We start from the raw sequence: 27,388 nt of genomic DNA, 5'->3' as shown, positions 1-27,388 counted from the left end.
AAGCTCCGAATGACAGATATTGATGAATGGCGGCTGTCTGATCCGGTCTTTAACCATACTCCTCCATACCTCCCAACATGACCCATGCCAGGAGGGACACAATGCTCTGATTCTGGACTTTTCCTCTTAATGTATGAATGCCATCACCTGTGTTGAACAGATTTACTAATAAGAAAGGTGTTTCACCACAGGTGATGGCAATCATACATTAAGTGGAAAAGTCCAGAAGCAGAGCATTGTGTCCCTCCTGGCATGGGTCATATTGGGAGGTATGCATATCTATAATCATGATTTGCTGCACCATCCTCTTCTGAATCCATTAATTCTGACTTCGATTGGACATGTCTGGCTCACTCAGCTGCTGGTGGATTTTTCTGCGTTCGTCTCTGCAACCTGTCGCTTGGCAGCTGCCCCGGAAGTTGTCGCCGGGGCCGGTTCAGCTCCGGTAAAGTCGCCGCCGGACATCAACGAGCCGCGTACGAAGTCGGTACGGTTGAGCGGTAGGAGGGCGACCGGGCGTGGATGAGGCTCCCTGAGGAGGAGCCGTAGCGGCAGCAGGTGAGTGGAGGAGGGCAGGCGCCAAGGGTGTAGGAGGGCTATTGATTGGCTACAGCAGCGCCCGCCTGGCCGGTGAGTTATAGGCCCAGTACACCTGAGGCCAGGACGTATGGAATATATATCCAGAACACTTTATTTTTTTTTGTTATCACCCTGTGGCTCTCAGGCTGGCTGCCTGCCTGGCTAGACTGTCCTGCTTTGCATGCTGGTACTTGTAGTTCCACGTCATATGTAGAGCATTACATTTAAAGCTTCTTACCCACCTACCCTTCATATCTCCGTGTCCTTCCCTACCCTGTCCTCAAATGACCCTAGCTGCAGCCTTATCCACACAAATGCCTGCATGAAGGTTGCCAGCACACTCCAAGCACCATACGTGCCCATTACATGCTGGTTATGTGGGTATTTAATCCCATTATGTTGGATTGATCATTGAAGGGATACAGCAGCCGCCTACACTATAGTAAAGGCAGGAGAGTTTGTCCTGCAAAACGTACAAGTTAAGTCAGCGTTTGCTGTTGTCTTGCAGCCTTTTTATGTTCGGAGAGATTTTCCTTAGTAATGAGCAGTCTAGTGTGCATAAACAAAAAAAAGCAAATTGAAATCCAGACTTATGAGATTTACGCACCTGGGTTCCTATTTTCCCTATATTCAATATTTTATACAGGTATTATTTCATCCACATTGCAATGTTGAATGTCCCGTTAATGTGTCTACTGGTAGGAGCTTTGGATTGATACGTGGGTTAATTGTCCTGTATATACAGTCTTCCATTAAAAGTCACCTACATTAGGATAGTGACATTTGTTAACTGAAAACAGACTGAATATACTAGGACACCTTAATATCTCTTGTGTGGCAACTCCTATAGAGTGATTGTATTTTGTAATTCTTTGATCTGTCATGATGAACTAGGTATTTATTCTGCTGTGCATTCACCTGATCAGCATCCTCCTTTTTTTTTTTCTTTTAAGACTGTAGAATTTAGCTGTTCCATAATGTCACTATAAACCTTTATTAGGGGTAATAGCAATCTATTTTTTTTTATTATTATTATTATTATTATTATTATCTGAGATGTTTACTGATAATCCGAAGAATATGCTGCTTAATGATTCTGATTTTTATTGGATACTTCTCCAGTACACATAGGGGTCAATCCAAGAAGGTGCCAATTGGGTCCTTTTGAGCTGTTCTCGTGGTGATCTCACTTTGCGAATTACATTTACCATCCAATTCCATCTCGCATTCATTTTGTGTTCTGTAATTTGCAGTGTTTTTTTTTTTTTTTCGTTTTTCCCACCTCTTGGCAAAATCTTTGTCAAGGTTAAAATTTTAGTAAACAGGTTTTACCAGAGTTTCTGCTCTATCTAGTCAATAATCATGCGTTTGGAAGGGTTTAAATAGCATAATTTGGCCAATAAAAACATGTCTGTTATCAATTTTTTGTTTCTCTCTCAAAGTCTCAATAATGGGTTAAATGATGTGGGACAAGTACACTGAGATGTATTGGAGGGAGACAGGTGTTTTGAACTTGCAGGTGAGAGGTAAAAGTGTTTATTCCAACTTTTTTACAAACTTGTAACACCAATTAATATAAAAAAAAAAAATATATATATATATATATATATATATATATATATATATATATATATATATATATATATATATATATATATATATATATATATATATATATATATATATATATATATATATATATATATATATATATATATATATATAGCGGATCGGCACTCCGACACTAATGGACATATACCTGGGTGCCCTCCGGATCGGTATTGTAGAGAGAAACAGCAGACAGGCGGCGGCACTTCAAGGATTTTTAATCGTGCAAAACAAAATCTCCAACGTTTCGGGGACTAGCCCCTTTGTCAAGGTGATACGTATCACCTTGACAAAGGGGCTAGTCCGTGCCGCCGCCTGTCTGCTGTTTCTCTCTCTCTCTCTCTCTCTATATATATATAAGCGAATTGATCCAGGTGACTGGAAGAATAGGAGGCGGCACTCAACTTGTAAAAAGGTATATTCACATCAAAAACATCGTGATAAAAAACAGCATGTGCGTCAACAGTTTCGGAGCTGGCGCTCCTTCATCAGGACAGCTGAATTGTGCAGCATAGCATCAAACCAAACATGGTGCAGAAACGTTTCTGCACCATGTTTGGTTTGATGCTATGCTGCACAATTCAGCTGTCCTGATGAAGGAGCGCCAGCTCCGAAACTGTTGACGCACATGCTGTTTTTTATCACGATGTTTTTGATGTGAATATACCTTTTTACAAGTTGAGTGCCGCCTCCTATTCTTCCAGTCACCTGGATCAATTCGCTTATATATTATATCTCGTGGAAGGCACCTTCCCTATTGCTTCCCATCAGTCCAAGTGCCGGTCCCCATCGCTATATCTATATATATATATATATATATATATTTCCATTCTTTTTATGTACCAAAGGAAAGCATTCTTGTTAAGGGTTTATATATGTTATTGAGTATATGTCTGCTTTTCGCTGTGAGGAATAATAGTTATACCAAACCTAGGGGTTTATTCTAGTTCATTCTTTCTGACAAAATCCTTCTTAGATGGACAAAACCATGTGCACTTCAGGGGGGCAGATGTAACATGTGCAGAGAGAATTAGATTTGGGTGAGTTTTTTTGTTTCTGTGCAGTGAAAATACTGACTGCATGATTTAACACTGCAATATAGATCTCACTTTGAAGAAAACCCCCACCCAAATCTAATTCTCTCTGCACAAGTTACATCTGCCCCACCCGCAGTGCACATGGTTTTGTCCATCTAAGAAGGATTTTGTCAGAAAGAATGAACTAGAATAACCCCCCATGTTTGGTATGCTTAAATAGTGTTGTACGGGCCTAATCAGATAAGGGTATGTTCCCTTGCTCTAGATCAGAGGTTCCTATGCGCGTTCTCCAATGCACCTCCCCCCATCTGCCTCACCTACAGTGCACATGGTTTTGCCCATTTTGAGAACAAATTTGTATTGCTGTATCTGAATAAGGGCATGTGAACAGTGAAAACAATGCATGTTTGCTCTGTATAAGCAAGAAAGTATACAATTGTCTTTTTAAGCTTTATGAGAGTTTTGTTGTATTGTTTTATGGCAGTGTGCCAGACAGAAGTGGTAATAATTCTCTGGTTAACTTAATTTGCTTACACTGACAGTATGAGCGATACTGTGCCGTTCTCCCCACATGATGCTAAGCATGCTGCTTTTCTAATATATTTACACACACATAATGTTTCTTGAATAATTTATAAAAATGTCCTGTTTTGAATTTGAATAATAGAAATAATTAAATGCATGCCAGACAAAGTGATATACCAAAACATTATTTTCTATACATGATAACTACTATTTACATTAAAGGTTAGCCCGCTAAAACATATTTATTAACTGTTTCTTATATAGCGCATACATATTACGCAGCGCTTTACAGAGAATATTTGAACATTCACATCAGTCCCTGCCCCAGTGAAGCTTACAATCTGTTCCCTACCACATGTACACACATGCAGACATTCTAGGGTTAATTTTTGGGAACCAATTAGCCTACCAGTATATTTTTGGATTGTAGGAGGAAACCGGAATACCCGGAGGAAACCCACGCAAGTACGGGGAGAATATACAAACTCCGCACAGTTAGAACCATGGTGGGAATCGAACCCATGCCCTCAGTGCTGTGAGGCAGTAATGTGAGCGACATATGTTGAATTGGTTATCTAATTAAATCTAAATCAGTGCTAAATGTCATTTGTTAGCTGTTGCGCTAGGCTATTTCCGTAGCACCACCACTGCCTACGTGCTGAAATGGCCCCTGCCCTTATGGAGGCATCAAAGCTGACCTCCTGCTAAACTTTCTATGAACCCAACCCACTATTACGTATAGCCTTTTTACAGCTGCCATGCTCACCTTCGCATACTCCAGTTCCATTACAGCTCATTGCCATCACCATGTTTGCGGCCTTCTACATCTTGAAGCCGCGCCTCCGAGTCTGGCACCCACCATTGGCAGCTGCCTTCCTGGTATCTGCTCTATTATTCATACAGAGCTTGGATCAATGACCAGGGGAAGCATGATGGGTGAGTGAGAAGCAGCAAGCCGATGGCATTGGTCACAGTGAAGTTCTCCTGCTGTATACTGTGTATGTGCAGCCACCAGGTGTGTGGGGGTATGTATGTATATATATATATATATATATGTGTGTGTGTGTGTGTGTGTGTGTGTGTGTGTGTGTTTATGGATCCAGGGCCGATTTTGCAGGGGGTGAGGGGATAAGATAGTGATCTATGTCCTGATTATCCATTTCTGCAGTGTAACAGGTCATCTAGGGCAGTGGTTCCCAAACTTTCTTGAACCAGGGACCCCTAGAATATCAGCATTTTTTCAAGGCACCCCATGTCAAAGTTACTTATGGATGAATAAATATAAAATAAGTAAATTGTGCTTAACTGTCACCCCCAGCAACCTGAAGGTCATTCCGGTTGACTCTCAAAGCTGCCAACTAAAGCCCCCCCACCCTGTACGCAAGCCGAGTTTCCTTGCCCGCAGCTTGCGTCAATGGTCGCCAGTCATCCAAGGGTTTCTAAAGTGCTCGCAAATATAAATCACTCTCTTGTACTGGAAGAGGGAGGGCAGCTGACATCTCCCGGAGATGTCGGCTGCCCGCCCCTGGCACCTGTGTCACAGCTGAATTACCATGGGAATGCCCATGAAACGCTGGGTGTTCCCCTGGGCGCGATCCATGTGACTGGGCCAGGGACTATGCAAGCTGCCACATCCGTTCGCACTGACTGCTTACACATGCTCATAAGTGAATATGCGCACTGACTGCTTACACATGCTCATAAGTGAATATGCGCAAGCCATCACCATCGCTCAACGTTGCGAATTCGCAACGGTGAGTACCAACCTGAATGACCTCCACAATGTGCTACAGCAGTTCCATACTTCAAGATGTCACAGAAGATGTACTCCCTGAGGCTCGCAGGCCTACTTTCTTTTTCTTAATCCAACACAAAATGCCACAGGTGATAATTCCACCCTGGGTCTTTTTAACCAATTGCACTATTTTACAAAATGTAAATAAATCCATTCTTTCACTAAAACCTGTTTGGCTTAATGAGAATCGTCACCTTCTTAGGAATAACATGAAATTCTGTAACCCAACAATAATGTATTTTTGCAAATGTAAAAGATAGCAGCGCTGAGAAAAGAAAGCTAGGGAGTAATACAATTTAATAAATTAAGATTTCAAATTTTGATGAAACATTGTAAAGACCCTTTAATATGACAATATCGCATCATATCTGTTATCCATGCATGCAGGCTAGAGTTCAAGTAAATCTGTTCCTATATATGTCTCTGTCGAATTCTGTGAGTCTCCTCATTTAGGGGGTTATTGTGGTTCACTCCGTCTGGTAAATTCCTTCTTAGATGGACAAAACCATGTGCACTGCAGGGGGCAGATGTAACGTGTGCAGAGAGAATTAGATTTGGGTTAATTATTTTGTTTCTGTGCAGGGATAATACTGACACAGATCTATATTGCAGTGTAAAAATAAAGCACTTTGAAGTAAAACCCCACCCAAATCTAATTCTCTCTGCACAAGTAACATCTACCCCACCTGCAGTGCACATGGTTTTGTCCATCTAAAAAGGTATTTGCCAGAAGGAGTGAACCAGAATAACCTCCTATGTATTGGCAGTGTATATAGGGTAAGTAATCACACGTATGCCTGGTCACCAATAATGGGAATTTCTTTAAACAATATCCGTAAGCCTCCCATCCTCAACATGGTGTTTGTAATTAGCCACAGTCCATATAGGCAATAAGAGAGCATACCTTCCAACGTGATCATCTCCAGGAGGGACACATTGCACTGTTTCTGGACTTTCCTCTTAATTTATGATTACCATCACTTGTGGTGAAACGCCTTTCTTATCCATTAACCTGTTTAAAACAGGTGATGGCAATCAGACATTAACAGGGAAGTCCAGAAACAGAGCATTGTGTCCCTCCTGGAGGGGGTCATGTTGGGAGGTATGAGAGAGCTCCATAGTAGGTCTGGTATTATTACATGTTCCCAGTCCAGGATGGAGGAAAGATTCAGGAGGCTGGTTCCGTTCACAATTGTCTTTCACAGAAAGTAGGTGGGCTTCAATAAGTTGGTACACCGACGCATTTTGCTGACAAGCAGCTTTTTGAAAGGTCACCATCCCAGAGCTTCGGCTCAATCTATATACCCACCTAATGTGCTGCTAATTAGCATCTAATTAAAATGAATCTTCTATTTCATGCTGCATACTGTAAAACATACATTGTGGAGGCACACCTTCTTAATAGTTCCTATTGTCAAATGGTTATTATATCATAAGAAAACATGGTATTTGTGTATTATCACGGCGTCCATCGCATCGCATACCACTAAATAGGATATGCGATGCGATTTTTCGCGTGAAAAAGGCAAAATGTACAATTAAATATCGCATCGCATGCGATTTTTAATTGTACAAGCACACTGATGGGTGCATACAATGTTAAATGCCCCCCTATTGTCAATGCGACCCCCACTATGAACGACAACCCGAAGCGTGGCGAGCGCAGCCAGCCCGCGAGGGGCGGCGGTACGCGTCCTCCGACCTTTTCATACCCCCACTATCCACGTCGGCGTGAAGTTGTTTTTAGATAGTGTGCCGAGCTCAGCCAGGGGATGTGGAATACGAGCCTGAAGCGTTAGCGACTGAGCTTCGCTATCTACTGCAGTGTACACACAAGGCAATTCTGGCTAACCAACCACCTAGGCCAGTGATGGCTAACCTTGACACTCAAGATGTTGTTGAACTACACATCCCAGCATGCCATGCTAAAACTGATGCAGGTCATGCTGGGATATGTAGTTCAACAACATCTTGAGTGTCAAGGTTAGCCATCACTGACCTAGGCTAATTTGACTATCTAGACAAAATGGCCAAGCCAAATCACCCTTTAAGACTACAATGAACTGTCCCATGTCCATGCAGTTTAAAACCAAAAATAACTTCTCCATTTCTCTTCATCCATGCATTTTAAACATGCAATTCTACAACCATGTATAAAGCACTACATATAGCATGTTAAGATACATTCACCACTGTACATTTACAGCGTTTTGTGTCTAGAACCACAAGTTTATCTTCTGTGCCTGGCCCCCAGCCATAGCCACCTTGATAGAAAATATCAACTATACCATGGGTCCTCAAACTGCGGCCCTCCAGATGTTGTGAAACTACAAATCCCAGCATGCCTAGCCACAGTTTTGCTATAAGGGAGTGTTAAAACTGTGGCAAGGCATGCTGGGATTTGTAGTTTCACAACATCTGGAGGGCCGCAGTTTGAGGACCCATGAACTATACGCTAGACCTGTGGTGCATAATACCCCGCCCGGTTTGAGCCTGGTTTTCCAACCTGTATACAACCATTGCAATAGCTGAGTTAGACCCCATTAACACTGCAGTCTGGGCACGGCATATTGGTGGGTACACCTCTTTCAGAGTGCACCAATGCAGTTTTACCTGTTCTGATAATGCTTGAAGATGACTTAGGGGGTTATTCTGATTCACTCGGAAAGGCACAATCACTCTCTAATGGACAAAACCATGTGCACTGCAGGTGGGGCTGATGTAACATGTGCAGAGAGAGTTAGATTTGGGTGGTGGGGGGGGGGTGTACTTCAAACTGATATCTATATTGCAGTGTATATCTATAGAGAGTGATTGTACCTTTCCGAGTGAATCCGAATAACCCCCATAATCCCCAAGCACCAGTGATGCGGTTGTATACTTTTTATACTTTTAGAGTGGTGTTCACAACACACCATTAGCAGGGTTGGATTCCCTGGTAACTTGACCTGGGTTGCCCTGGAAATAACCCTGGTTACAGTTTTTGTGGAAAAGGGGTATTAAAAACATCTAATTCCTTGGTAGAGTATGTCTTAGGAATTTCTTACATATGTGTCATCTGTTATTTGTTTGTCTGGTATTCATTTTGACACTGTTGGACCGAGACCAAGGCGAGGTTGCTTGATTAGGTCCATATTAGGTGTACGGCCAGTAAGACCCCTATTCCCGACCCCATGGGCCCAAAAAGGGTCTGACCACTACACAAAGTGGGTCAGGGAAGCAAGATATGGCAAAGTTGTATAACCTAGAAGGGATAGAGGACATGGGGTTTAGGGAAAAAAAAACATGGCCAGATCCAGGAGCTAACCACAGAGCGGTGTATGCCGGGCACACCGAGGGCATGGGGAGCATGTTCAGGGCCTTCGCTGGATGGATTTGGATGAGACTTGAGAGAGGGATAGCAAATCTGAGATGTCTGTTTGAGTGGCCAGGGCCTCTGTCCCATGTCAACTTGGTGTTGGTGTAGACAGAGCACGAGTAGACCTTTCACCCAGGGAGCGTGTTCTGTGCCTTCCATTAGATGGATTTCTATGGAAATGTCACAGACGAATGACAGGTGGTCTGGGATGCCTAAATGAGTACTTGGTTTCCTGGTGTGACTTCCTATTGGTGGGAGCCATGGACAAAATTGACCAAGGGAGACTGTTCTGGGACTTTCAGTGGGCAGTTTAAGATGAAAATATCACAATTGGCATGGGAAGCAAAATGATGAGGGTTGAGAGTTCAGGTGAGCTCTAACGACTCCTTATCAAGCTCTGGGCAAAGTGTCCTCTGATGCTAAAAGAAAGGCAGCAGCTGAGACTCACATTTATTTTTGACTGTATATACTGTGTCTGAGAGACAAAAACTATATATGGAAATAGAGATTAACGTTCTCATTCGCTTTTTGTTTATTACACATTTTGTATTGTCTCACACAGTATTAATTTCAATAGAAATTAAAAAAAATATATATATATTTTGCATTATGGGACCTTAATGATGTTTCACCCGAAGCCACCACTTTGAGGAACTGTTATAAGTCTTGAATAACGGCAGAACTGTTATTGTCCTATAATTCAGTTGCCTGAGTCTGTGCACAGTGGAATTCTAGTGTTTGACTGTAGTCATAAAGTAAGCACAATTAAATGTCTGAATATATACAATGTTCTAACGCTCACTTACAATCTCTGACAGCAGCCGTATTGCTTCAATTCTATCTTATCCGTTGCCTGAGATTGTTCATAGTGGAAACGTATGTGTCTTTTGTTAAAAACCGTTAAGATTAAATTGTTACCAAGGATACATACCTATTGCATATCTCTTTACCCATGACGCTTGATTATTTTCTTTGCACACAATTATAACACAACCACCTAATCTTGAAGGACTTCTTTCATGAGTGTTACGGTTTCCAACAAAAGAGACTTATGTATCCACTATGCACAATCTAAGAACTGATAAGATAGAATTATAGAAATCCAGCTACTGCTAAATAGATAATGTAATTCAATTGTATATCCATTGTATATATTCATAATTCTAATTGTGCTTACTTTATGACTACATAAGTCACGGGAGTTTCGCTGTACAAAGACTCCGGCAGCTGAATTATGGAACTACTAGTGACTCACCCAATTTTGCATGGTAGCAATTTGGAATTTACATGTACTACAACCTATATTCAATTTCCATCTCTGCATAATGGGAATACAATCTTTAATAAAGAGCTTCTCAAAAAGAGATGTGTTGATGTCACAACAGACTCCTTTACTATGGGCAAGCCCTGTGTAAGCTCACACTGACCGGCCATGCATGCACCTTCAATCCTCACTGCACTTGGGCAGACTTTTTCTTTCACGTGAGGCACAGTAAAGACGGTGGCATGGATATAGAAATAAAAATGTATATGGAATGGGCGATCTGATATACAGTTGTAGTACCAAGCTGCTGTCACTAAAGAAGAGGCAAGTCGCTCCCAATGAAATACAAACCTATAAAAACAAGGTTGTGACTACGCTAAAGATTCTTAAATCTTGATCTAGATACATAAAAATGTATTTTTTATACATTTTTAATGTTTTTAAAAGATAAATACATGTATACTCACGACGTAAACATTTCTTAATATCCCCCAAGATAATAATGTCAGACTATGTCACTGGACATTATAGAATGTGTCCTTTCCTATAAAGCCTTTCAGCAGGGATTGGTAGATGGCAGATAAACTGTGCCAGTTAGTTTTATCCCAGTAATGGGTCCTACATCCGGTATTCGCTAGGGGCGTCTTCCCTGGAGACCAGTTGCAATGTCTCAAACTGGCGGCCTCATGCTTGGTGAAATGTAAATCCCAGTAAGACTTTAAGCTGTTTTGATGCAGTGATTGCTAGATGCAATCAAAGCTTTGTGAACGCTCCTTACTAATGTGTGACTGAAACAGAATGATTGTCTTATTTCATTATTGTACATACACCTGTGTCTCACGGGTTGGGATCATTTGGTCTACAGCATGATGGTCGGCAGTCATAAGGTTGACACCATTAGGTTGACATGGTTCTAGGTCGAAAGGTCATTAGTTTGACGGGTCGTTAGTTCAACAATGTCTATGTCGACAGTCAAAAGGTCAACATGGGTTTTTTCACTGTGTTTTTTACCTGAATGTCGACATGGACACAGTTTCAAGTGCACTGCATCCCCTTGCATCGCTTGCTGCACTCGCAATGCGTCGGGAATGGTATTCTTCTTTTATTCTCCCACCATGCCCTAGTGGATGATAGGGCATGAAAGGCCGCCTGTCTGCTCAAAAACCAGTGACAATCCCCATGTCGACCTTTTCACTGTCGACCTACACACTGTCGAACTAATGACCTTTCAACCTAGAACCATGTCGACCCTTTCCCATGTCGACCTAATGACTGTCGACCATCATGCTGTAGACCAAATGACCGCATCCCGTGTCTCACAGTATCTACTTTAAAGCAATATAGGGTGTGACAATCAGAAAGTGAGCGATTTTGGGCGAGTTTTCCCATTTTTCCTTTACAGCGGCAATCAATTACATGGCAAAATCAACCTGCTTATTCATCGTAAATAATTTCTGCTTAAAAAAAATGGGAAATATCTCCAAAATCCCTCACCAAGATACCCACAACCCTATTACATTTGGCCCATGATCTTTGATGTATCCATCCTTCCTTCTTTTTTTATTTTTTTTATTTATTGAAGTAAAGTGTAATACAGATGCAACAGATAATCAAGAGATCCAAGGTGATTACAAGTGTACATGGTCAATATAGACATTAATGGTGTGTCCATCTTAATCAGAGTATGATAGTGGCTTGTGTATAAGAACACTCAAGTTGTTAAAAAAAAAAAAAATCATCCCTTTTGTATATTTCAGAGAATCCAGCTGAAAATGGAAATTGAGGACTACAATGCTCGCTCTTATATGTCTGGTATGTATAAGGAAAGAACTTCTGTATGATATTTCTGTACATTTCATTAATGGGGTTTAGCATTCATTGTAAATGCTTGGCTTTATGCAGTTTGTACTTCCCTTTGTAGTATACCTTCTATTACAGTATTATTGCAAAAATAATTTGATACCTTTTTGTCTTATGTTTTTATACAAGAAGATTTTTTTCCATGGTTGGCAAACTAGACCCCAATTCTCCTATATTTGGTATAACAACTCTATATACGCTTGGCGCTGGCTTGTGCCACAAAATGATGCACTAAAGCACCAGCAACTAAAGGGCGGCTGTCAAATCGGGCAATTGTTTTGTGTGCAACTTTGTATTACTTCAGGAAAAATGGTTGTGACAGAAAATAAATGGCGCCACCTGCAGGCTGTTTCAAGCACTGTTTGTAAAAAACAAAACAAAAAACATTACTATAGAACAGTGGTTCCCAAACTGTTGTGAATCACGGCACCTTAGAGAATCAGAAGGCCAAAAGTTTCTTATTGACACACTTAAAAAATTGACACACATTCCTAGGTTCCGTTGTTGTGTGATAAGGGACAGGATTTGCTTGTGGTTGTCCACATATATATGTTATGATTGGAAGCCACAAGCACTGGTTTTGCCTAGAACGTTGACTATAAATAATTTAAACCTAGGCCCACAGTTTGGGAACCACTGCTATAGAATGATACATACTGATGGGTCACACTAAAAGTGGCCATACACGTATACGATTTGGCCTTTTTCCACATGATTTCAACCCATCAAGCCAATAAATCGTGTTAAAAGTACCATATCGTATGTGAGAATAGTCACTGCCACCTTTCATTTCCATAATGGGCATTGGTATGAATGCTTTTTGGTATAGTTCATTTTTTAAAACCTCCATTGCGATCCACTGCAGATTATATAGGAAATATATTAAATATTTTAAAGAGACGAGAAGTTGCCCATGTCAACCAATCGCCACATAGCTAGCATTTATCGAATACATTCTATAAAATAAGATAAAATCAGGTCTGAATCAGGCCGCTGGTTCATTCTAGCTCTAACACTCCAATGATTATTCAGTCTGAATGCTTGTGACATGTCTGTACATATTCTGCTAGAATATAACAATGTGGGATCATTGCCGCTGTCACTTTTCCCATAACTTCTGTGGGTTTTTAATACTGCAGCTGGAGATTCATCTCTGGATAAGGAGTTTTCCGAAGCATTGATTGGCCCCTCTGTGAGCACCCCAAATAGCCGACACTCTTCTCCAAGCCGCTCACTGAGTGGTAAGTACAGTATGTCATTGTACTGAGCAAGCCGGTGCTGCTGTAGTCACTACACATCCAGTATTAAAGAAAGTATATTTCTACCATGTAGGGCTAATATCCGTGCCAGTGTGTGGAGCCTGATGCTGGAGGCTGCAGTGCACAGGCAAATGGGAGTAAATGCTACAAGCAATAATGCCAATATTTAAGAAATCTGTTGTGTGATTTAGGGTTTGAGAGATGTAGTAAGTGATGGAGTTTTGTGAGGAAGTTGGTTTCCTGCCCAATTGCACATAACTTGGCCATAACATAGTTCTCTGCATTTGTGCCCCAAATTGTTTGCTTTCGCTACATCGTTATCCATTTATTTAGACAAATGATTTTATTAATTAAAGGAGCCACAGTGACACCTTTGGTTTTATATCTGTTCATTTAGCATCCAAAATAAAAGTGCAGAAATCTCTCTTAATACAGAAAGAAAACCTTTGTTTAATGTAAAAAAAAAAAAATTGGGTGAAAAATCAGAATATGCTCTAGGACAAGGAATAAACACCACTTGGCCAATCACAAGCAGTTTACTGGGGTTCCTCATCGTTCCCTATGTGCAGTTGGCCTTAACCAACCACACAGCATACATCTATGCCCTTACTCTAATCTTGCAATGTTAGAACGCCCCCATCTGGCCTTCCCAGGCATTATGTAAGTGCAGGAGTCGCACAAGCTTTCCCGGTGTGCACAGAAAATGGCCCAATATTTGTACAGCTTCTTAGCTGCTAGAACTGAAACATGACCTTATGTTGCTTGAAATAAGGCTGTAGAAAAAAATGCAGTTCCTGAACAACTAGAAGCTAATGTAGAGTTGGATGTAATTGCAATTCTCTCCAAAGCCCCCACCTTACTCAGATTGCATTTTTCTTTGCATTTGAATATGATAGGGTGTGTAAGCAGGGCTGGATCATGACTGATGGAGGCTCAGGGGCAGCAACGTTGTGGGGCCCCAACAAGTAAAATTGCTGCCAATGCTCCTGTGCGTGAGTGACACAAACGCTCACTCTCTCATATGGGCGCCACTGCAGCAGCACACAGAAGCAGTAGATTCGCCAGCTCAGGATCCGTATCTTTCCATGTGGTGAAATCCTGCAAGATACTGACCCTGCTACTCCATGAAGAGGAGGCGGTCCTTAGTGGCAGCTGTTCATGAACAGCCGAGCTGCGAAAGGACATTGCCACCGAATGTGTGGGGAACCTTGGGACAGTCGCCTCTGTCACCCCTCTCTTAATCTGGCCCTGTGTGTAAGCCTGGTCAAAGTACTGTACAGAAAAGACATGTTCACACAAACTATTTTGGAGACAAATCACTCGACTCCTGGTGCAAACCAGTGGTGATGATTGGTGACCTCTGACTGGCTGGGTGCATCTGAATCCCCCCAGTTGTAGCTAATACTTTAGTAATGTGGCTGCAGGAATCTATTTCCTATTTCCTATAGCAGGCAACAATAAAGCATATTTCCATTGCGCTGTAGATGTCTATTCCACATTGGTCAGTTTTATATGGTGCATTATAAGGACCCACTTGTCGGTAGAAATTATACATTTTATATTCCTTAAACTTTTAGTATGATTTGCTCTATAGTCTTGTGATTGGAAGATCCGTTCCTGTATAGATATTCTGAAATGTTGAAGCTAATTTCTAATATCAAAATTGTGTGTTTTTTAAAAGATATAATATAATTTTGTTTTGTTTTTCCGAACTGTGTTTTTTACTTTATGCTGACAATTACCCTACTTCATTCCATCTGATTTACCTTTACAGCAAATTCTATCAAGGTGGAAATGTATAGCGATGAGGAATCTGGTCGTCTTTTCAACCATGAAGACAGGCTGAGTGAGAAAGAAGACGGGAACATGGCTGATGACTCTCTGGTAGAGCCCCTTGGGTACAGTGATGGTTCTGGACAAGACCCACACTCTCCAGGAGGTATTCGCCTCCCCAACGGCAAGCTTAAGTGTGACATTTGTGGGATGCTGTGCATTGGTCCTAATGTGCTGATGGTGCACAAGAGAAGCCACACGGGTGAGCCTGATCGCAGGGAAACATATGGCTACAGGATGGCTCTGAGGCTGTCCTCCCACTACATGCATTTAATCCACTATACCACGGTGATTGAGAAGATGTGCAAGTAACTCTATTGGTTTCACTAGATATGTTACCATGCCAGGAAGGGGGTGTGGTAGCTATATACATATAAATATGTTGTACATTGAGCTGTGAAATATAGAATACTAGTGCTTTAATATTGTTTGTGTATAATATACATTGAATTATATTGTATTGTCCTTTTTAGCTACTCAGAAATGTTTTTATGTAAGGGGTCATTTATCTACGAAGGATGAAACTCATTGGGTATGAAAAATAGTGCTCCTCCAAATTGGCCCCTAACTGTCATGGTTATGGGTAATAATGACTGTTTGGAGCTGATTGGCTGCAGTACTGTTGATCATGCACAACGAGTTTAAGTTGTTACTTTTTATGTGAAATCCAAATCCCTAGTTACTATAAATATTACGCAGAACTCTACAGGGAGTATTTAATAATTTACAGCATTCCACACTCCAGTGGGGGTAACAATCTGTGGGGCAGTGCTAACCAAGGCGACACCATGTTGTAAGTTGTTTTTTTTAATTACAAGGAAGTGTACAGTTTTTAGGATTTTGTTTTTGAAGTCTTTGCCATATCCTGTTTTTGCCAGAGCACTTAGTCATCTTTATCAGATATTTTCTCTCTGCATACAGTAGATAGCACAGTATCATAAATAGACCTGTGACATGCCGTTGTATCCTTTGGCATAACACCATAAAAATCTTATATTTTAATATTCAATGTATAACAGACTTGCATTTTACAAAGTTTTAACACCGTGTTTACAAGACCTCCCACCCCTCCCTGTAATTATCCTAAATACAGAAAAAGCTAATTATTTTCCAAACAAATTAAGGGTGGTATATTCCAATCCCCCACTATTCAATTGTGGTGTTTTTGTCGCTATTGAAGGCATTTTTCACTGATGCCTTTTCAGACTATTTAGCAAAAAAAGGCATTGAGGGAAAAATGCCTCAAAGCGTAGAAAAACGGTCACAATTTTGCTGGTAATGTGTCAAAAACACATGGATCGGCAGCTAAATGGAGGCTCCAGATATTTTTCAACACTTCCAAGTTGTACACCTAGGTAAAACATAAGCCCTTCAATTGAATAAGCAAATCCCTGTTTGCCCTAAAAAAAAGAGAAAAGTGCATATTTTTCGCCTATGCAAAAAATCAACACAATTGAATAACCCCCTTAGCATTAAAGAGATGAAAAAGATGAAAACATTGTTAAACTTACAATAAATTAAATTGCTGCCTTTTTTTAAAGGCAAGTTTAAATTATTGTGACACAATGGGAGGGTTAGTATCCGAGTGAATTTCCTTGCCAGCTATATGAAGGTTACTTATACCCCTTTCAGACATATGCAAAAATCCCGGGATTTTTCACATGAACGTGCAGCAACCCGGGGCTAGCGTATGTCTGAAAGGGTCTTCCCGGGATTTCACTCCCGGATCCTGAGCACCTGCAATCGACCTGGGTCACTAAAAATACCGATCATACCGTAGTATGTCTGAAAGGGGTATTAATGATACTGCAATGATGCATACTTTGTGTAGAAAATGGAATGCTATGCACTCTACATCTACAATTACAGTATCTAGATACCTGTATCTGCTTCACTTTGCCAGGAAGACACATCTTCTTATATTAAGTAATTGGGAGGAGTGTAAAACAAATCCGTGTCTGTAGGGACAGTATAGCTGGGCCTTTGTTCCCATATGTCTATAAGATACTAACCAGCTTGCTGTTGTGTTGCAGCAGTCAGCGGGGACTTTATGTTTGATGCTGTTTCAGGTGAGCGGCCATTCCACTGTAACCAGTGTGGTGCCTCCTTTACCCAGAAGGGGAACCTCTTGCGGCACATCAAACTGCACTCGGGTGAGAAGCCTTTCAAGTGCCCGTTCTGTAACTACGCTTGCCGCCGGAGAGATGCATTAACAGGTCACCTGCGCACCCATGCTGGTGAGTGTGCTTAATATATTGTGTTTATCAACCCATCATGCACTACTGACTGTCACGTTGGATGTAATAGTATTCATTGATATTTTACAGTACTGGTTCATTACTTTATGCTCAGAAAGCCTTTCTGGTTTACTCTCAGCACAATCCGATTTTTCTATACTGTATGTCTAACCTTTGCTTTCAATAGTTCAGCTCTTGCTAGCCACACGTTCTGTAGTATCTACAATCATGACCTCTATGCACAATAATTAACTTGAAATATATCAGATAATTTTCGACTATGTATACAGTGGGACGATGACTCTACAGCCATTGGCTTGGAAGGCTGGCTGACCATATTTATCTCTAGTTTAGGAATTATTTTTGTTTTTTATATCGCATTACTGTGATTTTTATTTTTTATTTCATCATTGGAAAAAAATAAAATGCTTGGTTCTCAAGTTATCTTTTATACTAAAATGTTAGGATACTGCTATAGCACTGTGTTGTTTTTCTCTAATTTGTTTAATTAATTTAATTATGTTTGGATTCCAATAGACTCTACAGCTAAAACTGTTATGGCTTTGTGTTGTGGCCAGTTTAGATGGATTTTGAAAATTTATTGATGAGAAAAAAAAATCACTTGCATATCCTTAGGGGCATGCAGGGCTAGTGGCATATTCCATGCAGGGCTAGTGGCATATTCCATGCAGGGCTAGTGGCATATTCCATGCAGGGCTAGTGGCATATTCCATGCAGGGCTAGTGGCATATTATTTGAGATGAATTAAATATGTCCCAAATCAAATGATCATTAAATGATGTTAACTCTAGTATACAACTCTATACGATTTCTTATGGCCCCATACATCACATATGTATTGGGGCAATGTTCTGATTCTCAATAGCCGATGGCCGGTTTTGGGAATCAAAAAAGACAGATTCCCCGACTAAAAATGGTCAGAGTTCAGCAAATGAGGGATTTTTAACATTTTTTTTTTATTTCCCCGAGAACTCACCTGCAATTGCTGGCTGATGATCAGCAAATCTAGGCGGGGTACCGGCAAATTGTGTAAACAGGATTACTGCTGTATGGGACCATTAAACTTTCAAGATGTTACGGCAGTCTCCGCACTGCCAACCTTGTAACTTTCACGGGGGGAAGGGTTGTGTACCGCATGATGATGAATCCTGTCCAGGTGCTGCTCTGCAATACTAGATAATAAAGCCCATCCCTTCTCTACCAGTGCCCTTACAAGTTAATTTGTCTAAGGCTGTTTTTTACTAGAAAACCTTTAAATTGTAGTTTACCAGTTAAAATGTAAGGATACTGGTTTCTCATACCTGAAGACTAGTTGGTATGAGTCCAGTCACTTGACCCATCCATCTTACTGAAGCTTCATTTTGGATTCCTTTCCCTCCGAGTACTGTGTCCACCTCGATACAAAGTCTTGTTAGGAGACTTATCTCTATTTTATGGGCAGGCTCTGTTTTTCATTTTTTCCAGTCTCCTCCCCCACAGTCGGCAAGCCCTACAAGTGCAACTACTGTGGTCGTAGCTACAAGCAGCAGAACACACTGGAGGAACACAAGGAGCGCTGCCATAACTACTTACAGAGCCTCAGCAATGAAGGGCATCACCTCTCCACACATTCAGGTGAATGACCAGGCTTTGTATCTAAATGGGTTTTAGCGTATTTCACATATGTATATGAGAATGTAAAGGAACTACAAGAACCTAAGAAATGTATGGTCATTTTATTTCCTAGGAGAAGCAGCTTTATTTGATCTAGGTTTCCTTGAGCTGAAAAGCTGCTGAAGAAAATGATGCAAAAAGACCCAGGGTGAGACGTACTGAGCCACCACCTGGGTTATCACGACAATAACCTTGGTTCTGGCAGCAGTGGAAAAGCATGGTGTCACTTGCTGATACTGTCTCGCATCATAGGGGGAGCCAGTAGCCAGCCGCCAGCCACAGGGAGACACATGGTGGGAGGAAAAGGGCCTAATGAAGTCTGACTACTGTCAGGGACTCGGGAGACTCGAGGAGGAAGGGAAGGAGGGGGGGGTATAAGTAGTCTGGGAATACCAGGATTGAGGTGGAAAAAAAAAAAACACTCCGGGGTAGGCCTCCCCATCTGTGGCATATAAATAAACTATGGGAAGTTTTGCATTAAGAAGTTGATATTCAATAATTTCTTAATGAATCCATTACATAAATTTAAAGGCAACAACAAAAAAAAGTTTCCTGGTGCTTTTTTTTTTTTAACCCTTTTTGCCATAAGTCCTTCATTATAGCATAACAAAGGAATTATTTTAATGCTCTTCTCATAACAGTGGTGTTTATAATTGCAGCAAGTGAAAGTTATATCTGCAAAATCTTTGAATAATCTCAAGTATGCAAATTACCATTTGCAGTCCATTGCATTATGCAGCCACTAATATCACCATTATGTTACATCAGAGAGTGAGAATCTCTTCCTGTTGGGCAGCAATTGCTTGCAATACCATGCAGCACACATTACTGCAAAGCTCCACCAACTGGCCCAATCTCTTCTCTCCTTTTCCTCCAGGTGAGGAGATACGAGACCTGGATCTGGGACCAGATGCCCTGATGCACCCCACCTCTGACCCGCCGTCTTTTATGGACCGGCTGGCGAGCAACCTCACAAAACGCAAGCGCTCCACTCCACAGAAATTCATGGGTAAGAGCACATGGTACTCTGTGCAGGAGGTGACAGTGCTTGTGGAGTATGTGTGACTCAATACTGCCATCTAGACGCAAGTCATTCATAAAACCATAAACATCCCATATTTGCTACTCCGCTGGTCTGTGCTCCAAACTGACATAATAGAGTGTAATCTATATTCTGCATATCTGATAAATTTGAACTCTCTAAAAGGCCATTTTAAAATTCTTTGATTAATGTGTATGGGGGGGTGGTGAGAGGGGTATATTTGTAACGATTGGTTATTTGTCAGATTTGTTTGTGGCTTTTATACCTGCAGGAAAAGCAGAATCCCAGTGGAGATCCGTCCTGTCCTTGCTCACCTGAAGTGATGCACATTTGTTTAGTTCATAAAATATTTTGGAGTAGTGTTACCTTCACTACTCCACCTGTATTCCAAGACATTTCTTCATTTATATTGTGATGCTGAATTAACATTTTATTTCTATAGAAGGATTAGAACAGGCTTCATATTTTTTTTTTTTTTTTTATGTTGATGACCGATTCTCTACAAATGGCGTCAGATTCCAGTCTGTGCTCAGATAAATCTAAATCATTAATTGGCTTTCAGTAGATCAATCAGTTTAATAAGGAGGGTTCAATACTATTTTTCTGGAAAAAAATAGGTTCAGGAACTGTAGGGGGTATTTTCAATGCAGTAGTAGATCAATACTGTTTCTAGAGTGAGAGAGTGTGTCTATTTGATGTGAGGTTGAATATTCATAATATATGTGCGAACAGGCTTATATTCAGAGCTAATTTACTTTGAATAACACGTGAATAATGGCACCAACATCTCAAGCGGCCGATCAATAAGTGTTTATGCTTACCTGGATTGGCCGCTCCACCGGCGTGATGGTGGATCACCACAGTGTGTACCCAGCTTAAGGTTTATTGGTTTTGATATCAGGAAGAGATGACCACAAAGGATGGCACAGCAAAAAGAATAGATAATTACCAGTAAGAGAACTTCTTATCTCAGACTCTGGAAAAGACTACATATGGAGGTTAGCCTAAGAATGTGTGATTGATTAGGATTTGTAAAAGTGTGACGCTGCGCTGATCATGTAGTATTAGGGGTATGGGGATGGAGTGGAGGTAAAGCAAGAAAAGAGCTACCAGGTACTCCTAAAATGAAATTAAAACTTTATATATCTACCAATGCTGTCCCATTGTCCACATGGGAAATTAAATAAAGGTAACGCAGTTAACAACAATTGAGTGAAATTACCCTAAAATATAGTTTATATATTTTGAAGTTTGATTTTGATTCCTATATTTACTGTTAACTTATTCTTATCTGCTTTGCCCATATAGTGTTTGCTTTTTCCCCCAGCTCTTGTAGATCTGTTAATTGTGGCATTAGAACGTACTTTTTAGATAACACATTATAGGAATTCTCCAACACTTACCTGCCTTTATTCTCTTTCTTGTCAGGGGAGAAACAGATGCGGCTTAGCCTTGCGGATCTTCCGTATGATATGAATTCCAGCTTTGAGAAGGACATTGAGATGATGCCACATCACCCTCTTGACCCATCTTATGGAAATCCATTAGCTTTTGTTGGAGGTCCTATGCGCTTGCCCCAAACAAACTCTGAAATCACCCCAGTCATTAGCTCAGTGTACACCCAGCTCCAGCCCATGTCGGGAAGGCAAGACATGCCTGGAAATCGAGAAGCGGCAGAGGGCCATGAGGACCTACCAGATGGCACGCCGCTTCATTACAGAGGTCGGACTGAACATGGAGCTTCTCCTTCTAATGGCTGCCAGGACTCCACAACAGACACAGAAAGCAACCATGAAGAAAGGGGTTCTCAGGCCACCAGCAGCCGGCAGAGCCCAGCTTATGCCAAAGAGGACCAGAGACCTGAATCAGGTGTTATAAATACGTTCCGCTCTGGGCCTGGCACTGCCAAGGAAACTCTGCGGGTGCTGGGACCAGATGGGGAGCAAGTGAAGGTATTTAAGTGTGAGCACTGCCGAGTACTTTTCCTAGACCATGTTATGTTCACTATCCACATGGGTTGTCATGGCTTCAGAGACCCTTTTGAGTGCAATATATGTGGCTACCACAGCCAGGACCGGTACGAGTTCTCATCCCATATTGTGAGAGGAGAGCACAAAGTTTAACAGTGGGGTAAGGGGTGACGCAAGGAAACTGCACTCACCCCCTTCCCCCACACCACCTCGCAAAAAAAAAAAGGCAAAGATGCACAGTATGACTACCAGGATGATGACCTGTCATGTCATTCAAGATGTAACTTTTACAACTTTTTATTCAATTTCTTTTTAATGAGACTGGGTGGAGCAGAGAATCCCTAAGCACTTTTAAATGTTTTTTTTTCTTCCTCCTTTTCATCATCTAAATTAGCACTACTGTAATCTGTTATAGGAAGCGTATTTCAAAAGTTAGTCATGGTTGCCAGTTTTTATTTTGTGTAAGGTTAGCAAGGCACTACTGGAGTACTGATCAAGTGTTATAGGACCGTTACAATCGTTCCATCCAGCCTCGTTTTGATAAATGCACTTAAAGCGCCTTGTTGCCTTTTGGGGTATACTTGTATTACAAGTGAAATACTCTGGCTTTTTTTTTGCCAGTGCTTGGATTGCTCAGAAGAGGATTTAGGGACACGGTGGATTTAAGGACTCATTTGGCCCTCCAGGTGTAAGTGAACTAAAACTCTTAATAGCCATTACAGATATTGAGCGTTGTAGTTCAGCCGCCTTTGCCCTGCGGATGTGGTTATTTTTCATGTTATGGTCTCCTCATTTCAGCATTCGGTAATGTCCTAACTGCTCTCATACATATTCAGCACAGTTCTGGCACATTAATGGGCAAGTGTAGCACCTTAAGAAGACTGTTTTTAGTAATGAAAAGAATAGAACTTGCACTCAAACCTCACTACAGAACGAAGTCCTCCTCATTTTTTCATTCTAAACTTTTTATCATTCTTTGCACTTACTGACCGACTGATGTTTCATGTTTTTATCAGAGTGAAAAGCAAAAATTTGGTATCATTTGTAATAGTCTTTTTCAATTGAATGATTCATTGTGTTAATTTAGTTGCCTACTTTGGTATATTTATTTTTTGCTGTTTCTGCTAGTTGTGGCTGTAATATTTGTCAGCAGTGTAAGGTTAATCTTTGTCCATTATTTTATATTATTGTAAATTATTTTATTGCCCATGTATAGTAATTTCATTTTTGTAATTAGCTGTAATGTTCACCTCCCTCCGTATTCGCACTTTTTCTTTCTTGTGCACATCACAGTCATTCAGTGAAAAGGAGCCAATGAAAAGTTTGTACAACTCAATTTGCCAGCCAAAAAAAATATTTTGTATTCCTGTCTATTTTTTATTTTTTAAAGTCTGTCAAATTCTTTCTCCTAGAATTTTTTAATTCTGAATTAGCAGTAGACCTCCTTTTAACTCTGTACTTATGATGTTTTCCTGTCAGGACCTCTATAGACCTGTAGCAGGGTAAGAGAGTAACTGTCTTGCTGGGCTCTGGGAGATACAGGACAAGCACCCTAGTTCTATTTTAACCCAGGAAAACTAGATGCTTATTCTTAATGCATTTTGTTGGGTGCAAAGTTCTCCTATATGAAACCAAATTAATTATCAGAAGTCACTTCATTTTCTCCAAGTGCCTTCAGTATTTCAGGAAACTACTTAGCAGAACATAAGCACTGGTGAGCTGGTAAGAGGTGTGGTACATTTGGTATATATGGTTTTGATTTTTGCCGTACCCCTGTTTTTTTTTTTTTTTTTTGTTTTTTTTTTTTGTTTTTTTTTTTTTTTTTACGGATTTTCTTCAGCGAGTAATATGGGATATGACACCCTGACGCCGCCCCTCCCCCTCTCATATCAGTCAATGATATTTTGGAATATTCATTAAGCTCTGCTTTTTTGAAGACCCCTTTAACCATGGACTGCACAACTATTCTGATTCTTACACTTATGTACAGTGCTAAGCAGTTGGTCAGTAGAACGTTCTGCTTATCTCTACTCGTTGGAAGATATGTATGAGTCCAATTTAAATCTGCAGCCGCCATCCATATCTCCCCTCTGGGCAGCTGTGCCATTTTATTTAGTTATGAAACACCTTTTGTATCTGTCACTAACTTTACTTAATGACTGATATGTATAGCATGATAGATCGGTAAGGTAGAGTCGAGAATAAATGTTCATAATCAGAATTTAGAAAGAATGGAAAATTAGCAAGACATAGGTTTTTTTTTTTTTTTTGACAGGCAGAAACATTATATTAAGTTTATAACAGATTATCACGTATTAAGACTGTAATGTGGAAATTTTGTGTGTGTGTATACACATTACATTACATTACTTTACATTTCTAGGTGATCTCTTGGAACTGGGGCATACACCAACCCCTCCCAAGGACCGCTGTGTCCTCTAACAGATATGACCAAAGTCTCTTTGTTTTGTTTCTGGTAAACCAAGGAACACAAAGCATGTCCGGAACAATACATGTATCTCTTGTAAGTGGAAGTAAATTGACCTCTGTGGCTTTTATTCTATTTCCTTTACTTAAGAAGCAAAATCACATTCCCTTCTCTACTCTGAACATATCCCTGTGCTATAAATATACTGTGATATTGTTGGGGTTGATTCTACAATGGGAAAGGTTTTTTTTATTTCAAATGCCTTGGTTTAACATTAAGAAATATCTGATATTTTGGTGCTATATTATATAATCATTCGTTCCTCAACCCATTCACCATCCTAGCTTGGTGGCATTTACATCTCATGCTATTTGCTCTAATGTGAGTTAATTATTTTAAGTATAAACAGAACTGTGTTTTCCCTTACTCTGCACTACTACTCTTTCCCCATTATCTCCTCAGTAGCTTAGTGATCCAGTACATACCTTAACTGGGCATTTTGCTCTCAGCTTCTCTAAAAGCTATAATGGAGCAAGGGGATTGGCTACAATGACCTCTCTGTCCATTCAGGAACCGCTATTATCTTGTGCTTCCTGCATGGGGTAGTTGTGCAAGTCCCCTTCCTAAAAATAAATAAATTGGAGATTCCTTTTAATTGCTCAAATTTAGACACTTTTGTAATCTATTTATACATTTTGCATATCATAAGGTTATTCCCTTATTTTGTTGCTGGAAACAGACGCACATGTGGATGGAACCTTTTCTTTCTTTTTTTACTTCTCTTAAAATCCTAAGTTCCTGCAAGATCCATTTATTTCATTCACCCTATTCAGAGGAAGTAACTGGTTTCTTGTTTTGTTTATACAATTCAATTGCCTACATTATGTAATTGTCACTTTATTAATGATACATAATTACACCCTAATATCTAGTGTTCATTCTAGCACCCGCTATCTTTGAAAACCCATGCAGTTCCTCTTCCCTGCCTAGGATGTCACTGTCTGCTGTGGTGTTTCTAGCACAGGTCTGGTTTGCATATCAGTGCTGATTTACAGACCACACTGTGCTAGAAGCACTACAGCAGACATCGACACCCCAGGCAGGGAAGAGGAACTGCATGGGTTTTCAAAGATGGCGGGTGCTAGAATGAACCCAAATATCCACTAGCAAGTTACGTGATGACTGATTGTAACGCAGGCGTACAATCCATTCAGCTGCTCTCTAGTTATGAAGTATAGCCTCTCTTATACCTATTATTAAATCAGATCAACCTCTATCATGATAGCTGTAATGTTCCCATTCAAGTGAGGGTTCCCTAGTACAGGAGAACTAGAATGACTAGAGACACTTATTAGCAGTGAGACAAGATTTTTGAAAAATAGCATGCTATTGGATCATGCTGCTTAAATATAATGGTCTGATGCGCTACCCAAAAAACTAGTGGGATCTTCATATAACCATACAACCAGCTTAGACAACTTTATATTTAAGACTGGCTATCCAAAAATCTGTGTGTGTGGAGATTGGTTCTGTCAAATTTATTTCAACCTTATCACCTGATCCATATGTCATTATTATGCTGCATTGTGATGTTGGAGCCCAAAATAGGGTCACTGATGTTTTTAGTAGTGCATTTTGAGCCATTATTAAAAAATGATATTTTTTTAGTCCTTCATATTTTTCATTGACCACAATTAAAGGTGAACTTAAATTATTTTAATCATGTAGTGTTAAGTGCAATTGTGTGGTATAATTCTTGAACGTCATAACAACCAATGATGTGTGGGCTTTTTATGAGGTTATATTGGCTAAATCTGATATTTAGGTTAAATAAGATATATATATATATATATATATATATATATATATATATATATATATATATATATATATATATATATATATATATATATATATATATATATATATATATATATATATATATATATATATATATATATATATATATATATATATATATATGTATGTATGTATGTGTGTGTGTCCCGGGGGGGGCGGCACTCCAAGTGTTAATACAATGCGTGTAATGGCGAATAAGCCGGTGCCCTCCACTGACAGTTTGGTGGCTGTCAATCTGCATGCGTCTCTGTGGTATCGGCGGCACTCGGAAATAAAACACACACCCAGCAGCTGTGATGCCAACGTTTCGAGGCTCGGCAGCCTCTTTATCAAGGTGTTTGAGCACCTTGATAAAGAGGCCTCCGAGCCTCGAAACGTTGGCATCACAGCTGCTGGGTGTGTGTTTTATTTCCGAGTGCCGCCGATACCACAGAGAGGTATATGTGTGTGTGTATGTGTGTGTATATATATATATATATATATATATATATATATATATATATATATATATATATATATATATATATATATATATATATATATATATATATATATATCTATCGGCAGCCTCTTTATCAAGGTGTTTGAGCACCTTGATAAAGAGGCCTCCGAGCCTCGAAACGTTGGCATCACAGCTGCTGGGTGTGTGTTTTATTTCCGAGTGCCGCCGATACCACAGAGAGGTATATGTGTGTGTGTGTATGTGTGTATATGTATATGTATATATATATATATATATATATATATATATATATATATATATATATATATATATATATATATATATATATATATATATATATATATATATATATATATATATATATATATATTAGACAGCTGTGGAGGTTTTGTTGTTGGCGAAATGTTTTCAGAAGGCTGCCATGACACATACTTGGTGCTAACATAGAAACTTGTCTTCCTTTTAGTCACCATAGTAGGTTTAGTTATTTTACAAATCATGCAAAAAATATTGTTACAGAAAATGGATTTTGCTTTCTTTAAACATATTTTTATCAATCAGGTTTTTAAAGTTTTCTGGTACAAAAGAGAATTTAT

The 27,388-nt window shown here is 40.0% G+C and overlaps 1 protein-coding gene across 7 annotated transcripts; it reads left to right on the top strand.

Moving 5' to 3' along the window:
• The first annotated feature begins 381 nt into the window (after positions 1-381).
• On the top strand, positions 382-25,498 carry IKZF4 (IKAROS family zinc finger 4). Of its 7 annotated transcripts, none has more exons than XM_083169177.1 (8): positions 382-558; positions 11,924-11,978; positions 13,166-13,267; positions 15,060-15,320; positions 17,188-17,355; positions 18,841-18,990; positions 19,907-20,038; positions 21,500-25,498. In XM_083169177.1, the coding sequence occupies exons 2-8, from the start codon at positions 11,939-11,941 to the stop codon at positions 22,192-22,194; spliced, it is 1,548 nt and encodes a 515-aa protein (XP_083025303.1). In that variant the 5' UTR covers positions 382-558; positions 11,924-11,938; the 3' UTR covers positions 22,195-25,498. The 7 variants fall into 7 exon arrangements, with proteins under 7 accessions (XP_083025303.1, XP_083025300.1, XP_083025305.1 ...); XM_083169174.1 differs by having other exon boundaries at positions 17,152-17,355; XM_083169178.1 differs by having other exon boundaries at positions 387-558; positions 18,856-18,990.
• Positions 25,499-27,388: the final 1,890 nt, after the last annotated feature.

Source organism: Crinia signifera, chromosome 2, assembly GCF_055691185.1.
Source record: "Crinia signifera chromosome 2, ASM5569118v1, whole genome shotgun sequence".
In the NCBI taxonomy this organism is placed as follows: domain Eukaryota; kingdom Metazoa; phylum Chordata; class Amphibia; order Anura; family Myobatrachidae; genus Crinia; species Crinia signifera.
The sequence above is the reverse complement of the archived record's forward strand: the minus strand, read 5'-3'. Positions and strand labels throughout refer to the sequence as shown.

What these genes read in the sequence shown, in the direction of transcription:
- IKZF4 (XM_083169174.1), top strand. Translation starts at nt 11,939, where the DNA reads ATGGAAATTGAGGACTACAATGCTCGCTCTTATATGTCTG. An exon ending in TGCTCGCTCTTATATGTCTG is followed by an intron (nt 11,979 to 13,165) that starts GTATGTATAAGG and finishes TTAATACTGCAG; the next exon opens with CTGGAGATTCATCTCTGGAT. An exon ending in TCCAAGCCGCTCACTGAGTG is followed by an intron (nt 13,268 to 15,059) that starts GTAAGTACAGTA and finishes TTACCTTTACAG; the next exon opens with CAAATTCTATCAAGGTGGAA.